We start from the raw sequence: 18130 nt of genomic DNA, 5'->3' as shown, positions 1-18130 counted from the left end.
ATAAAATGTCATCCATGTAATGTGTCATTTTTAGCTTTTTGTAATGGAATAGTAAAAAAGCAATCTTTTAAATCAATGACTATCAAAGGCTAGGAAGTCATAAAGTATCGTTAATTTTCCTGACTTCTTTGCAATAATAAAAATAGGTGAATTTTAAGGAACCCAAACAAATTCATTGGATTTCACTTTGTATTTTGTCAGTTTTATGGATAGAAAAAGCACAAACAGTGGGCAGGAGAAAATAACAGCTCTCAGTAAATGTAAAATATTGCGCCCACAAATTAAGGGGAAATGAATTGAGTTTTAGCTATCTGTTATCAAAATAATTGATTAGTGGTGATTTATTAGGCAAGCTAAAATTAATTAATATCCATAAAAAGTCATGTGAAAATTATTAAAAATTATCAAGGAATCTTGATTAATTTGTAACATTTTGGTGGTATACCTGCAGACTGCAGAACAATACACCCAAAGTAAACAAAGGGTGACACCCTCTGTACCCTTTCAGGGTAATTATAAATCTATGAGACTGAAAGGCCTGTTGACTGAAAAGCTTGTTAAAACTTGGGCATTAATAAGGAAAGTTTGGTGGTAGTAGGACAACTGCAAAGTTAATCATCCATACAATAAATTATTTTTGTCTGGGAACATTTCTGACCAACAAGTTTAATAGTGTGATGAACAAAATTTCGGCACATGGTAAGAAACATTCCTCCTTAAAGGATCATAATAGGGAAAATGGGAAATACTGATTTAATGAGATGACCATATCCAAATTCAAACTCAAAACAAAGTTAATTATAGTTCTAAGAGTCTTTTACCTCAAGCAGTAAGTTTCACTGATTATGGCTTAAAGCCAGATACAGTTAATTATTTTCATAGAAGTGCAATAATCAATAAAGATTTACTAGGACCCACATATATAAGAAATTTTACTTAACATCCTTTCTTTCCCACATTTAAACTTGTCTTGGTGAAAAAGCCAATTATTAGAAATTATTTTATAAAGTTGCAATTTCTCAGTCTTAGCTTTAAAACAGTAACTTCAATAACTTAGTTAACAAGTTTGGTCATTTTCATGAGTGATAGTTAAATTATTTTAGCTCTAAGCTGTTCTTTTAATCATAGGTAAAGATAGAAATACCTGATTTTCTAAATGATAGTTATAAAACATCATAGAACAAGGTTAACCGGACTTGATAAAATAATTTAGCTGGATTTACACAGTTATCTCACTACCTTTCAGTTTCTTTTAGTTCACGTTTTAATAACATCAAAATTATTAAAAATTACTTGACATAACACATCAAAGTGTACCAATTTGTAATGAGACTAGATTTTTAAAATTTGAAACATGCATATTACTAATGTGAATGAACTAAATTATCTTTAGATTGTATTCTAATACTTAAAAACTTTTCTTTTTGATTTGAAGAGGAAAACTGTCCTTATCTCCTCCTTCTTTCTCCCCCACCCCAACCTGGCCAGGGTTGGAATTTGAGAGAAAGGAAGAGAATATTTTTCAACATAATCTTTCAATCTTACACCCAAAGCTTTGGCCAGAGCTTTAGAATGCAAAAAAGAAAGATAATTTTTTCTCCAAAAGTTTCCAAATCTTTTACTCTCAAATCATCTATTCCTGCTCTTCATACAGATTATATTATTCTTTCCACCCATACTTTTCTTATTCCTGTATGTTTAAACTTTCTTGCCTTTTATCAAATTATGTAACCTAAATAATGAAGTGCTTTTTCTCCCATTCTCTCCCCCATCCACCCGCTCCCAGGAAATGCGCTGGTATTAGGGAGGGGGAAGGGGAGAAAGTCACTAACAGCATTTCAGAATCCAGGTGCAGCCCTTGGCTGCCTGGCAGTATAAGATTAAACAAATCACAGACATTAGTCACAGACCATCATTCACACAGACACAGACAAACATAGAAAAAAAATGACGCGGAGAATCCAAAGGCGAGAAACTTGTCAGAAATTCCCTATGCAAATGAAATAATACTATTCTTATTTTATTTTATCTTTTCTTTTCATGGTATTCTAAAACCAGGCAAAATCTTAAGGTTTTGGTTTTTACAAAAGGAAACTTTTTCACTTTGTAGTGCTCCACAATGTCTACAATATGGTGCTGTGACTACATGTTTCTTTTCTACTTCCCCTTGGGGATTTTTGAAATTCCTCACGGCACATGGTGGGAGCTTCCTCTGTTCTCACAGCTCCTATAAGCCCATTTTTATAGGATTATAGATAGTGAAAGTGCCCAGAGGAACTGATTTTGGGCCTTTGGTGTTACAAAATTCTGTCAATTGTTCTCCCACTATTTTCCATTGTTCTAAATCTAAGTTCCCTTCTCTGGGGTGCCATGGAGATTTTATATCAACAATATCTAGAAACTCTCTTATTTTCTTAGGAGTTACTGAGCGCCCCTGTTCCTCAATCACTTTATATATTACTCTAACATTCTGTTCCTTCTCTGAGAGTTTACCTAGATTTTGCCTCATGATAAGACTTCATCTTACCTCTCCATTGTTCTGTGCCACGGGATACGATTTGGAGACCTCTCACAAGGAGGCTGCCTGGCTCCAACAGACCTCGGTGTCTTTATGTGGGTGTTGCGTCTTCTTGGTCCAGATGTTTCCCGACTGTTTTATGCAGCTGTATTACTCTCCGTATCTTCTTCACGGCAGCAGTGCAGCCCCACGTTGGGCGCCAGTTTGTTGTGCACAACTAGTTCACTTGGCTGTAGAGCCTGCCTAGGGCCTAGGATTTCCCAATCACCTGATGAATCAAGACCAGCTTGATTTTCTATCTCGAATGCGCATTGATGAGGCGGGAGGCAGGATGGAAGCAACTCCGTTTATTTTTAGCAAAGCACTTACTTATATAGTGAAATAACAGGAACTCTTTCTCAAGTTACAATGATGTATAGCCCATGCTGTGCTCAAGGACAGTGCATGCACCATCCTGTGCACTTATCTGACTGATCCCAGAATAGACTGCTAATGACCGTATAATAACTAGGGGAGTTAAAGATCATTAAAGATCCATACAATGGAGCACCGAACCAGGCGACCTTTTCTCAGAGATCAGCACCCGAGAGGGGCCTCCGCCTGTCAATGAGACCTCATGAACAGCCTGTGGCCGTCTACATCGCTACAGACCCCCAACACCCAACCAAAGATTTTGTGTTCTAACCTAGTAATCCATTGCACTGATTCATTTATTTTGGGAACTTGATCTTGAAGACTCAATCTCTTTTTTTGTTGTTAAGTCATTTCAGTGGTGTCCGACTGTGTGCAAGCCCATTTGGGTTTTCTTGGCAGATACACTGGAATGGTTTACCATTTCTTTCTCCAGCTCATTTCACAGATGAGGAAACTGAGGCAAACAGAGTGAAGGGTACATGTACATATAAATACACACGTGTGTGTGTGTATATATGTATCTGTCTGGATAGAAAGAAATAATTATTTCCTTCAGCTTTATCAAATCATATCTTTCTGAATTTTGGCTCTTTTTTGGGGGGGGTGAGGCAATTGGGGTTAAGTAACTTACCTAGGGTCACACAGCTGTTGTCACGTGTCTGAGGCTGGATTTGAACTCAGGCCCTCCTGACTCTGAGGCTGGTGTGCTATCTACTGCACCACCTAGCTGCCCCTCTTCCTGAATTTCAAAGGTGGCCTAGTGCAGTAGAATTCCTGGATTTGAAATCGAAAGATTGGATTCAAGAAATCCCAGGCCTATCCCTTATTAACTGGGTCAAGTCATTTCCTTTACCTGGGCCTCAGTTATCTTCTTTGTTAATTGAGGGGTTTTGACCTCCTGTTTAAAATGAGATCCTGTGGCCTTCCAGAAGGCAGGTGGGTGACATTAATAGAGTTATGGGAGAATATAAGCTTCTTGAAGGCAGGCGTGGGCTTTCATTTTTATTTCTGTATCCACAGCACCTAGAACAGGGCTTGGCATATAGCAAGCGCCTAATGAACGTTTGTTGATTGGATAGTTAATTGAGCTGAGTTCAGCTGAGTGTGGAAACACATGGAATCAGATAGTGTGGAAACTCACTGGCTCTGGAGTCAGAGGTCTTGAGTTCAAATGCTTTTGAAACTCACTAGCTGCATGACTTTGGGCAAGTCATTTAACTTCCTTGAATTTCAGTGTCCTCATCTGCAAATGAGATGGTTTTTCATAGTTAGTTGCTTTCTGGGGTTCCTTCCAGCCCTAGAATGAGGATCCTATGAATCCACCTAAATATTGATGGTTATTACCAATTTTTTTTCCAATTTCTTCTCTCTGGTTATTAAATATTCATAATGTTCATTAAAATGCAGCAAAGTAAACCAAAATTAAATGTTTTTCTTTGTCTCCCCAGCACAGTGTCTTCCAGCATCAATGCTTTAGCTGCAGTAACAATTGAAGACCTCATCAAACCTCACTTCCGATCACTCTCAGAAAAGACTCTGTCTTGGCTTTCAAAAGGAACAAGTGAGTGTCGAATATTTTCACTTTTTCAGTGACATCGAAGGGCTAGATATTTACAAAATCAAAGTCTTTATCGCCAGAGATCTGGCTTGGTTTATGCTGGACAAACATTTTTGTGCTAACATGAGATTCTAGAGTTAGGACTGAAAGCCTAATTTATATTAGATCTAGATTCAGAAGGGATCTTAGACCATCAGAGAATTATGGAATCTTGGAGCTGGAAGAAACCTCATTTTCTGCCTCATCCAACCTGTATCTTAACTAGCATTCCCTCTATATCACAGCCATCAAGCAGTCATCCTATTTTTGCTTGAAGATATCCAATGCTGGCAGTGGGAAATGGGAGAAGAGGACGTAATTGCTACCTCCCTAGGCAGCCATTTGACCTTTTGGCGAGTTCTAATTATAACAGGAAGTTAGGTAGCACCATAGTCCATAGCTCACCATGGCTGAAGTCAGGAAGCTCATCTTCCTGAGTTCATATCTGGCCTGAGACACTTTCTAGCTGTGTGACCCCGAGCAAGTTACTTAACCCTGTTTGCCTCAGTTTCCCCATCTGTAAAATGAGCTGGAGAAAGAAATGGCAAACCACTCTAGTATCTCTGCCAAGAAAACCCCAAATGGGGTCACGAGGAGTTGGACATGGCTGAACAATAACAACAATTCAGAATAGAAATACTCCACTGCTGGTTAACTAGGATGGAGATATATATTTTCCTCTAAACACAAATGTTTGTGGAGGATTAGACTTATAATACAATAGTTGTTAGGCTTATGATCCCCACAGTTAATTCCCGGGATTCTTTTCTTGATATAATCTAGTATTTCAACTAATCCTAAACACAACCCTGGAGTATTATTTATCAACTTTGCATATTGCTTTTCTGGTAGAAAAATACATCGCATTTTTACCTTTTACCTGCTCTGATCAGTGTGGCTATTCTTCAGCCCAGTCTGTTATCTGCTTGTATAAAAGCCTTGATGAATATATTCCATTGAGAATGTTAGCTATCAGCATCAATCTGCACTTGGCTTTCCATCTCCTCCTCTAGGTGTGCTGTATGGAGCTCTGTGCATTGGGATGGCAGCCCTGGCGTCACTCATGGGAGCCTTGTTACAGGTAAGAGTTGAATTTTGGCAGCTGTGGAAATCAATCAATGATGAGAAGTCTCCAGTGAGTTTACTTTTCACCTAAATGCTATTTCAGATTCTCTAGCTTTTGCTCACTCTGGCCACTGGAAGGCATTTTCATAGCTGAAAAATCTACTTCTGATCATTCATTGAAGTACAAGTGGTGAAGAGAGACTGAATCTTGGAATGCCTTCATGAGATGCAATTCCTGTTGGTTATCACCACCTGGTATCTCTGTGATAAACAGAAAGTGACTTTTTAGCAGCATGCCTTTCTGTATATGTGTGTGTGTATATGTGTATGTGTGTGTGTATATGTATGTGTGTGTGTATATCTCATCTATTTCTCACACCACATTCCTTGTCAAATTTGGGTCTTATTGTATGTGTGTGTGTGTATGTGTGTGTGTGTGTGTGTGTGTGTGTATATGTCTACATATGGATATACATATATATGGATATATATGGATATACATACATGGCATCTCTCCATCTTTCTCTTTCTCTCTCTCCTTTTCTCCTCATCTATCTCTCTCTCTCCATCCCTCCCTGTCTCTCTCTCTCTTTCTCTCTGCATTCCTTGTCAAATGTGGATCTTACTGTTTTCTTTTCTGAACCTCTGACACTTAATGCTCCTTGCCTCTTTTCTTACCACCGTATTCCCTATGCTGTGACCCTCTCATACGGCAACCATCATTCTTGGATTCTACCCATATATTTTAGATACACTAGTTCCCTTTCTAATGAAAGTCCACTGGTCTATATCATGGAAACTTGGAAGCCATTCCAGTTCAACCCACACAACAATTCTCTCTATAACCTAGCTGACAAATAGTCATTTAGCCTCTTCTTGAAGACTTTTGATGTCTGTAACTTCGCTACCATTTCATTTTGGGGTGGTCCAACTAAAAAGAAATTTTTCCTTACATTGATTCTAAGTCTGCCTTATATTCCATGGCTTCCATTCTTCATCCAATTATACCTTCTTATGACCTCTAAAGCCTATTCTAAGTATTTAAGATCATAGACTTAGAACTGGAAAGGACCTTCAAAATGACCTAGTCCAATACCTTCATTCTACAAATGAGGATACTGAGACTCCGAGACGTTATGAGACTTGCCCCAGCTCATACAGGGAAGAAGTGGCAAAGTGGGGGATTTAAACCCATGTTGTGACAGCCCAAATAGAGCCACAGAATTTTGGGGCTGGGAAGTGTCTTGTGGATCATCTAGCCCCCTCCTCTTATTTTATTAAACTGAGGAACAGAAAGGTTAAATTTCTAGCCCAAAATCACACCACTAAATCAGTGGCTTCTAGTCTCATGTCCCTTTTACTAAAATAGGCTGTGAAGTCCACACCCCTAATTTTTTTTTCTATGTATGAGTATGCGTCAGTCATCACCGAGGTGCAACCTAACTCTGGCAGTGAGTGATGTCAGTGAACTGATTTCTTTCCATCTGCCTTTCTACATTTTCTCATCCAATATCAGAGTTTTCCTCTCCTGCCATCTATGTATCAACCTCTCTTGTCCTGTTCTACTTTGATGTCCTTCTAGTGACTCCACTAAAGATTTGACTTTCTGACTCATTCACAGCACTCCAGCAAACCTCTCTTCTATTTTGGGAAAGCCAGCATGTGTGATTGGCTCCTGTTAGTGACCCATATTCCATTGTTTCCTATCCAAATGGAGAAGCTGACTTTTCCTTAGGAATGTACTTTTCATGGCTAATTTGTGACATTTTATCCTCTTGTTAGGCAGCACTCAGTATCTTTGGCATGATTGGTGGACCACTTTTGGGCTTGTTTTCTCTGGGGATCTTGGTCCCCTTTGCAAACTCAATTGTAAGTATAAAACATGACTATGAAGACAATATCCTTCCCCAAAGTGAATGAATGAATGAATGAAAAAGCATTTATTAAGCACTTACTGTGTGCCAAGTATGATGCTAAGCACTGAGGATAGAAATATAGAGTCCCTGCCCTCAAGGAGATTATACTCTAATAGGGGAAGACAGTATATATCACTTAGTGGTGCCAGGATCAGGAGATTTAGTGTGGGAAGTCACCAGGATGGTGGGTTGATGTAGGAGTCAGTCCGTTGACTTACTCTTTCCAGAAGTAATGGTACTATAAATTCTGTGCCCAGAACACGGTGGGCAAGGAAGGTAGTGGATGAGACACTAGGAGGCAGGCTGATGGTAAGACAGCCTAGGGGGCAGTGGGACGCCACGTAGAGATATAGAATCATATAAATCTGGAGCTAGAAGGGACTTCAGAGACCATGTAGTCCAATCCCTTTATTTTTCAGATGGGAAACTGAGGCCCAGAGACTTTAAGTGACTTGCCCAAGGTTCCACATAGTAAATATCAGAGGCAAGATTTGAACCCAGACCCTCTGACTCCAGAGCCAGTTCTATTACTCTGTACCAAGCTGCTTCCTTAAGATGTCTGTTCTCTGATGCCAGCTCATAGATGTCGTTCAGTAGTGTCCAACTGTTTGTGACCCCATTTGGGGTTTTCTTGACAAAGATACTGGAGTGGTTTGCCATTTCCTCCTCCAGCTCATTTTACAGATGAGGAAACTGAGGCAGACAGGGTTAAGTGACTTGCCCAGAGTCACACAACTAGTAAGTGTCAGAGGCCAGATTTGAACTCAGGAAGATGAGTCTTCCTGACTCCAGGCCTGGTGCTCTATGCACTATGGCACCATCCAGCTGCCCCCATAAGGTGACTAGGTCAGTGGTAATGAGAAGGGAGAAGAGGTGAAGATAGGAGAAGAGGTGAAGATAGGACACCTTCCAAATGAGAAATGGACAACTTAGTGACTCAATATAGGAATGGGCAGGAAAGATCACAGGATCATAAATCTGGATGTGGAAAGGACCTTAGAGAAGATCTAACCTGGTTTCCTCATTTAACAGATGAGGAAACTGAGGCTGATCTAGCTTAAGTGACTTTCCCAAATTCAGGACCCAGAACAAGACGTATATTTGTTGTACTTGGACAATGTGGGAATTTGTTTTCTTTACTATGTATATTTGTTACAAAGGTTTTCTTTTTCTTTTCTTTTTAGTTTGGGGGTGAGAGGAATGGAAGGGAGAAAAATTAGATTTTGACTTGAAAAAAATAATTTTAAGACTTTTTTTAATCCACAGAAAGGTGACTTTCCCAAGATTATACAGATAGTAACAGTTAGGATTTAAGCAATTCTGAATCCTAATCCTGGGCTATTTTCACTTCTCCATCACTACGTAATAAAGATTTGCAAACTATATACTGTATGTGCCAGAGTGCTTGGCATATAGTAGGAACTGAAATAGATGTTTGTTTACTGCTTTCTATGTGCCAGGAACGCTGACCTGTGAAAAGTTTGCTTCAATATTCCACCCATTCCTTCTTCCTTCCAAAGAAAACTGTTGTTTTCCTCTCAAACGCACTTCTATTTTACAGGGGGCATTTTTAGGGCTCACTACTGGATTTGTTATTTCCCTTTGGGTTGGAATCGGAGCTCAGCTTTATCCCCCTCTTCCAGAGAGGACTTTACCCTTGACCCTTGTTACTGATGGTTGTAACATAACCAACTTAGACTCCCAGGGGAACTGGACGATGACTACCACAGAAATGCCATTTTCTACTAGTGCTCTTCAAATTCACAATGTTGAAAGGTAATTGAAATAAGTTGTATAATATTATTTTTTTTAAACTAAGTAAGAGACAAGTAGAAGACATAAAACTCCTAAGACTGTCACCAATTTGCCTTGGGGATCACTGATGTATGAATATTTGGATTGGTCATATCATATACCTCCATGGATCTTGAGCTTAGTAATACAGATCCCAATCCCAATCCATGCCTGCTAATCCTATTGGACTCTCCCCCACCGTGTCTTCCCATAAGGGGAAGCCAATGTTGCGTGGTGGTGCCTTTCCTCTGGTTCTCTTAACACTTTATGGATACCAATGGAGCATACTGACTGCCCATTGCTTCTGATATGAAACTTATAGATCAATCTTATAATGAAGCTTTTCCCCTCTTCTTTCTAGAACTCCCCTAATGGATAACTGGTATTCCTTATCATACCTGTATTTCAGCACAATTGGAACCCTGGTCACTCTACTTGTGGGAATAATTGTTAGCCTCCTAACAGGTACCTGTTTCTACATCGCTATTCTTCTGAGATAACCTTTACATGGCAATTTACAGTCATTTTTATTACTGATTCTATTTTACAATTCTGGTAATAGAATACATGAATTGTTTCCTCCAATTTATAAATGGCAACTTTGAATGATTTAGTCCAACATAAGCATTTATTAAGTTCTCACTAGTAGGGGGTACTGCACTTAGGTACTAGGGATAGAAAGATAAAAATGAATTTTTCTTATTATGTTTTACCATCAATCCACTTTCTTAGGCAGCCATTTCCTTTTCTTCTTGGACATTTTCTTAAGAGAACAGGTTTAAGACAAAGAGAAAGAAGAAAGAGGATTTTAGTAGAGGATGTTGTTTCTTGGGGAGTTTGATTAAGGACTGATAAAATGTCTCTTCTGGTAAATCTGGAAAAGAGAAGTTTTAGACTGGAGAAAATTTTATTTTTGAATTTTCTCAGTTTACCTAAAAGTGGAAGTTTGGAATATGCTTCTATAACTGGCTGTTTTTTTTTCCAGGAGGAAGAAAACAGAGTACAGATGACAGATTCCTACTAACAAAGGCAGACTTTTTATCCAACTTTGACTTTTTAAAGAAGGTATGTTTTTTTTTCCTAAATAAGATCATTCCTATCATTTTATAACAAGAAAGGATTGCCTTCCTCTCTTCCTTCACTCCTCCCCTCCCCAGACATAGTGAAGAAAAGAGACAATTAATAATCCTCTAATGATACTTCCACCAAAGTCTCACTCCAGTGGGGGTGGAGGTGACCCTGGGAGGTCAAAGCCTCTGCCAATAGAAGGTAGCTCTGGCAGATTCTATCAAGTAGGACCCCTAGTACCTAGGGACCCTGCCAGCTAATTTTATAAAGGTTTAGCACTAAAAGTTTGGTCATTAGGAGTGATTTTTTCCCCCCACTCATGGTAACTTATGAAATCATATGCTAAAAGTTGAAGGAAGAAGTATTGTGTCATGGTGGAAAGTTAGCCAGGAAGACCTGGATTTAAATTCTGCCTCTGATGCTACCGGCTGTGTGATTTTGAGCCAGATACTTAGCTTCTCAGTGCCCAGGCAACTCCCCAAAGCTTGGGTTGCAGAGTGGTTATAGGTCTACAATGAGAGTTGTTCCCCATACGAATGAAATTATGAAATCACAAATGCAGATTCTCTCTCTCTGTCTCTCTGTCTTTCTTTCTCTCTGTTTCCGTGTCTGTCTCTTCCCATATACAGTATATCACAAAAGTCTAAGTGCAGTTTTAAGCTTGTTAAAGTTAATTAAAGCTTAACATTGCACTATGACTTTTGGGACACCTGGTAGATTTATGTATGTGTGTGTCTGTCATATAAGGTAATATAACACAATATAATATAACATATATGGTATAGATATGTGTACCTGTCTCTGTGTGTATAAATGTGTGTGTACATATACATGCACACATATATTTAAATCATCGGGTTTTGCAATGTTAGTGTTCTTGTATAAATTGTCCTCCCGGTTATGTTCACTTCATTTTGCGATCAGTCTACACGAGTCTTCTTGGGTTTCTCTGAAATATCTCTTTCTTCATTTCTTAGAGTACAATAGCATTCTGTTACATTCATGTACCATAATCTGTTGAGCCATTCCCTAATTGATGGGTTTCTGATTTTGACAACACAAAAAGAGTTGCTATAAATATTTCTGTACATACAGGACCTTTTCCTCCAAAAGTGATTTTTATCAGTGCATATTGCCACTTATAAACCCTTCTCCAACATAAATACACTCATATATATGGACAAATACAAATATGTGAATATATAAACACACAGTGTATGTATGTATATACTTATACATATGCACATGTGTGTGCATACATATGTTTGAGGAGGGGTTATATGTAGAGGAATTATCCATTGATAAAAATCTTTTTTGAACTTGTGAAGTTTAATGATATGTGTTTGTTCTGTATTACTCCCTCATTCGAATAGGAAGCCAATAATAATAGTAACTAGAATTTATGTAGCCTTCTAAGGTTTACAAAGTACTTTAAAAATATCTCATTTTATTTATTTTTATAATTTATCTCATTTTATTTATTGGAAAAACAACTACCCTGAGAGATGTGTATATTATTACCCCCATTTTATAGATGAAGAAACTGAGGCAGAAAAGAGTTAAATTCTTGCCCAGGGTCACACAGCTAGGAAGTGTCTGAGGCTAGATATGAACTCAAATCTTCCCAACTCCAGGGCTAGCATTCAATCCACTGTGTTACCTAAGAATTTAAAAAGAAATTTTTTAAAAGCATCAATAATTTGCAATTGTGTGTGTACATGGCCCATCCTACCGTCATTCCTTAATTAAAATTCAGTTTTCTTGCTTCATGATGGCAGGGAGTTGATACTGGGGCCTCGAAGGCTCTGCTAATGGAACCCAAGGTCTAGCAGGCTCTTCCCTAGTTCAAAAGGCTTTGAGCTGGGCAGCTGAGAGATTCATCACCAAAAGGCTGACCACTAGGGGGAGATGTTGGTCAGCTACAACAACTCTTGGAGATACCTAGTAAGACAGGGTGTGATTCCAACTCAGTGGAGGGAGAACCTTGGAAGATGAAGCTACCCATCTTCAAAGTATTGATGTAACCAGTTAACTTTTCTTTCTAGGAGAAACTAATTTTAAACCACCAACCTTATGCAACAGAAGATGGCGGCACTTTTAACCCTGCCTTCAACCACATTGAAATGAACTTCACGGAAGGCGAAGGAAAGACCCACGGGGCACATTTCTGAAGCAGCTCTTATACAATATGAACTTGAATGCCTTGACATTTTATATATTTTTTTCTAAGATGATTGCATTGAATTTAGATTTTATTTTAGAATACTCTGTATTTTTGTACACTCTGCTGGCTGGTCACCGAACCTCTTAGCACTTCAGGTTATGCTCTAAGACTATAAGGGGCAGAGAAGGTGATGACTGGCAATGGAAAATGGAGTTTCCACACTTGAGAGTTCCTCATGCCAATGAAATCATATGACTTGTCCCCATTCCTATCCCTATATGTTTTCTGTTGACCTTCCTGTTTTTCCGGATCCATTTTGACTTCTAACTTGGCTGCATTTCTGGGTTCTGATCAAGTCTCATCCTAGCATTGATTCTTCCTGTTGGATGGAAGATGGAAGACTCTGCTTTCCTTGGTCCTGGTGCTGACAACTCCCCCTCCCCACAATCTGCTGTGAAAAACAAACTAACAAAACCATATACTGTACCTTTTATTCTGGGTTTCACATCCCAAGAAAATGTCTGTAATTCAAAGTGGATCGCCTAGAAATCAGATCATTCCATCACATCTGTAATCCATAGTGGATCACCTAGAAATCAGATCATTCCATCACATCTACAATCCAAAACAGATGACCTAGAAATCAGATCATAGTATTACACTATAGTCCGTAGTGGATCATCTAGAAATCAGATCATTCCATCACATCCACCGCAAAGCCTAATTTAAAGTCACTAAAATGAAGACCAACGTTTCAATGACTAGAAAATGTTTTTTTCTTTTCTTGCCTAATTATTCATTCAGTTTAATAATTTAATCGCTGCACAAAAATTGAAATTTTTCTTGAATGATGTCCTTCAGCTCCTTAGATACAAAAAGCTCGAAGTTAATGCATTATTTATTTTATCTTCTTTCCAGTCTAACTATCTGGTATCAGGATTTCATTGTAAATTGTCAATTTACATTACATTTACATTGTAAATTCTTCTTCTCTCCGGCCCTCCCCGCCCCCCCCAGCCCCAAACCTACAGCATATTCTATTTGAGAAATGTGTAGGTGACCACCTTTTTTTCATTGTTGTAACTAAATATTTGAAAGACGGCTTGGCTTTGTCTCAAATGCACATAGAGCTGCTTATTGACTTAGAAAACAACAGATTTTATTATCTGTGTTGTATTTTTATTTATTTTTTTTAAACATTTCCCAATTACGTCTTTAATCTGGCTGGCAGAACTTGGCGGTTATGTCCTTGACTCTCTGCCGCCGCCAGGCGTGGGATACGCCTGGCTTAGTGAATAGAGAGCTAGCCTGGGAGTAAGGAAGGCTTGGGTTCAAGCCTTGCCTTTCTGAGAAATCCTGACTTTGTGAGCCTTGGGTTAGTAAGTCACTGAAGCGCTCAGTGCCTTGGGCAACTAGCTAAGCCTATGAATTGCAGAATAGGTTCCAACCTACCTTGATAAAGAGAATTGTATCACCTGGAGTTCTACCAAGGAAATTTCAGGAAGAGTTAAGAAAAAAAAAGAGAAATATTTCGATGTCTTTTAAAAGTTTTAAAATAAGAAAGGAATTTCCCAGTTGCTTCTTGTCCCTGATATTTGAGTAATAGTATATTGTAATATTATGTTGAAATGTTTCCAGCTCAAAATTTTTTAGAAAGAAAAAGGGTTATTTTCAGCCAAGAATATGTATATTCACACATTCATTGAATATGCATTTATCAAGTGCCTACTATGAACCTGGCTCTGTTCTAGGTACTAGGAGTGCAAAGAAAAGAAACAAAGCTGTCTCTACTCTCAAGGAGTTACAGTCTATTGGGACCCATACCATAAACGTACATGCCTATTTTTGCATCTGACTGTTTTAAACTATTTAATATGCATATGTTTCAGATACTTATGGAATTCTAGTACTGATGCTTTAAAAAGGCATCTTGGTGTTTTGGGCAAAGTGCTAGTTTTCAAATCAGAAGTCATGGGTTCAAATTCTAGTTCTACTTGTTTCTAACTGTGTGAACCTGGGAAGGTCACTTACTCAGAGCTACCAGTTTCCTCATCTGTAAAATGGGGAAAATAATACAACACTACCCACCTCACAGGGCTGCTGTGAGGAGAATGCTTTCTTTGAAAAACCTTAGAGTGCTGGAGAAATGTGAGCTACTATTATTTGTAAGGAAAAAATGTTATTAATCTTTCTTATAATTTTATAAATGAGCAGGATGTTGACTTTTTTATTTTTGTATCTAGTTTAATTGAAATCACCTTGATATTTATTTTACAATTCTGTATGTTATATGAATATTCATGTCAGGTATGTAAATATGGTACTGTCTTGGAAATGGAAATCAACCATCTTACTATTGACCCCCCATATTTGGACAGAGGGTTCAAGTGACCATGTCACATGGGAAGCTAAGGCCATAATTCTGACCTATCCATTTCTAGAAAAGGGAAACATTCCATTAACCACATTAGGAGGATCAATGAATTATATTATATTCTTGGAAGTGGACTTGAGATAAAGGCAGACACTAAGAAACTGAATAATGCATGTGATAAAATCCTGGAGAATTTTCCTTCCTTTTTAATTTTGGTGTATTTAAGGCAAAGCTGAAGTGATGGCCATAATCTATGCTATCCATTGGAATCAGTAGGCTGACGTCATCTGTCTTGACTCATCCTGAAAACACAAAAGGCTTTATTTAGCTGAGGGCAACCTAAGCATGATTCAAAAGATTAACTAGTGATAGCTAGTGTTTTTTTAGTGAGTCAAGGTTTGCAAAGCATTTTACATGCCAACTCATTTGATTCTCAATTTATCTGATTCTCCAATATCCCTGAAGTGAGTGCTATTATGATCTCCATTTTACAGATCAGTAAACTGAGACACAAATGATCAACCCAGGGTCACACGACTAATAAATGTCTAAGGCAGGATTTGAACTCAGGTCTTCCTGGCTCCAAGTCCCACATAAATATTTATGCTGCTTGCTGCAGTGGAGAAACCATGGAAAAAGTTCAAGTGGGCTTTGGATAGATACTGGACCTGAAGTCAGAAAGACTGGGTTTCAACCCATCTGCAACACTTGCTTAGCCTCTAGGAATCTTAGTTTCCTCACCTGAGAAGTGGGCATGTAGTCAAAGAGGTGCTCAGAAGAGTGTAAGCAAGGGGAAGAGAAGAACCATTGGTAATCTATGTAGCAGGCTGTGCATATCCTCTTAGGCATACCTATGCCTGAATATCTCCCTTACAGGTATACAAGATGATGTGTATAAATATACATATATAGTCAGCTACATTCTGTATGACCTTGGTGATGTCACTTAGCTGCTAATGAAAGAACATGCTTTATACTTGTCTACCTCTTAAGATTAATGTGAGCCACGTTTGTTATATGATGACCCGGGGCATTTCTACTGCTGGAGAACTGTTACCATCATGACAGTCTAATACTGACATCAGCATTTGCTTCTTAAGTTATTAACTGGGTGCCTTTACATGTGTTAGATTCTATCCTACTATCTGTTGTGAAAAAAATGTGCTCCTTTGTGTTATAACAAAAATTATTGCATTGTTTCTGCTTACTTGTCTTCCTTGATTAAACTTTCTGGAGATCCTCTATAATTGTGTTGGGGGTTTTTTTTGGGGGGGAGATAAATATCAACTGAGTTTCATTTATTTTATTTCATATTCTTTACAGAAGGATGCCTCACCTCCTGTATCAAGAAACTTTCCCAAATAGTATAAATATTTTGTTTAGGCATATAAAGAAAGACACCCCTATTATTTTTGGTTACTGATTGATATTTGATAATGTCAATTCACCAGTAGGCATGCAGATTATTAAAAGTCTTCAAGCATCTTTGCTAGTTATGATTTCTAAAGTGATTTAGTAATGTTCTTCGGGGTTTTTTAAATATTACTCTTCACAATAACTCCCCTTCTCAAAAACTAGAATCTTTACCCCCTTCCCCCAAAGGAAAACAGTTATGTAAAATGAACAACAATCATACCTATATTCATACCTCCCCCTTACCCCCAACTCTCTACTGATAAGACGGAAACATGTTTCAGCCTCTAGAACCAAGTGTAATTCTCATTCTGGGTTACTCTTAGAACTTGTACTCACATTTATTAGATTGGGTCTCCAGAGGATGGCTGCTACTTCCAAGTTCACATGTACCGTGTACATTTGTACTCCTAAAACTATGTAGCCTGTGAGCCCCTACTGATGGGCTTCCTATTATTAACAGTCTGCCTGCTAAAAGAATTAGCTCAAAGCAGTGGCAATTACTAAGATATCATACTAAGAAGAGTAGCTACAAATGACTTCCCCCGTAAAGCAAGGACAGATTCTCTCACAAATATACAGAGTGCCCATGGGTAGAGTGAGCACAAACTTAAGGGGACGAGGGTGGTAAGGTATGCTCACAGAGAACATATGTAGCTAAGGCAATTTGTGTCTATGGTACTAGAGGCTATAATGCCCTTTTTCTCCTCCTGGAGTTTTTTGGTTAGGCAGTTGGGATTAAGTAATTTGCCCAGAGTCACACAGCTAGTAAGCATATGTGTCTAAGGCCGGATTTGAATTCAGGTCCTCCTGATTCCCGGACCGGTGCTCTATCCACTGCACCATCTAGCTGCTCCACTCCCACTGTTGTTAAAGTGTTCCCCTCAGTATCAATGCTGGGTGGGTTCTTCAGCTGGGTTCCCATGTTCTACTCCTCTATACAGGAGGTTATACTCCTTGAAGCTCATTGGGTTGAAATTGTAATTGTCTAAGTCACTCCTTGGGTGTATCTAGCTAATGAAAAGTTGATGAAATATTCACTAATTCTTTGGGAAATTTGATTAGTTCATCTAAGCTAGTAAGGGCCAGTGCCAGCCCTAGGATCATTAGTCAATATAATCATTATGCAACTCTGCCTTACTTCAATTCACACACAAGTCATGTGGCATCACCCCATGATGTCATTGGTCCTCTTTGGAAATGAAAAACAAACAATGCGACAATGCAATCATCTGTAGTAATTTCCAAATAAAATAATATTTTATTTTGAAGCAATAGTGATGAGGTCTAGAGGTTAGGGGTCCTGGAATCCCAAAATCACGACAGTCGGGTCCTGCCCAAAAGGATTTGACCCAAGTCTTCTTTCAGCCAAAAATAAGGTTTATTGAAGATTTGCCATATTAGCTAGACTCTTAAGGAATCTGAGGTATCTGTGGGCTATTGGCTAGATTGTGAAAATCTGTACATCTTAATGGAGACAGGATGGAACTTATATACAGAAAGCCTGTGGGAGGGATCTAGGAGTGGCCAAGTAGTTTGGGATGATGGGAGGAGGGCCTAAAAAGATATGGATGGAAGTGGCCAGTAAACTGGGGTGAACAGAACTCCTGGGACCTGGACAATGGAGCCTAGTTAGGATTAAGTGTGGGAAATGACCAGGGGTCATAGGGAGGTAAGACAATGGGTGAAGCCACAATGAAAGGCCAGTTGATGAGATTATAGCCTCAAGGGAATGCCAGAGATTTGACCAAGTGGAAAATCGAGGATTTTTCCTTTCTGGGGCCCAGATCCCATCCCCATCAATAGC

General features: G+C 38.7%; 1 protein-coding gene across 1 annotated transcript in view; it reads left to right on the top strand.

Annotated features, from left to right (window-relative positions):
- LOC110205634 (sodium-coupled monocarboxylate transporter 1-like) overlaps nt 1–16151 on the top strand; it is a 50153-nt gene extending 34002 nt beyond the window's left edge. Inside the window, exons 9-15 of the mRNA XM_020982331.2 lie at nt 4381–4493; nt 5543–5610; nt 7377–7463; nt 9072–9286; nt 9666–9769; nt 10290–10369; nt 12418–16151. Coding sequence (XP_020837990.1) covers nt 4381–4493; nt 5543–5610; nt 7377–7463; nt 9072–9286; nt 9666–9769; nt 10290–10369; nt 12418–12543 — 793 coding nt within the window. The 3' untranslated portion in view covers nt 12544–16151. The remainder of the gene's footprint in view (nt 1–4380; nt 4494–5542; nt 5611–7376; nt 7464–9071; nt 9287–9665; nt 9770–10289; nt 10370–12417) is intronic.
- The last annotated feature ends 1979 nt before the right edge of the window (nt 16152–18130 follow it).

This window comes from Phascolarctos cinereus, unplaced genomic scaffold (genome assembly GCF_003287225.1).
Source record: "Phascolarctos cinereus isolate Bilbo 61053 unplaced genomic scaffold, phaCin_HiC Scaffold_1;HRSCAF=81, whole genome shotgun sequence".
In the NCBI taxonomy this organism is placed as follows: domain Eukaryota; kingdom Metazoa; phylum Chordata; class Mammalia; order Diprotodontia; family Phascolarctidae; genus Phascolarctos; species Phascolarctos cinereus.
The sequence above is the reverse complement of the archived record's forward strand: the minus strand, read 5'-3'. Positions and strand labels throughout refer to the sequence as shown.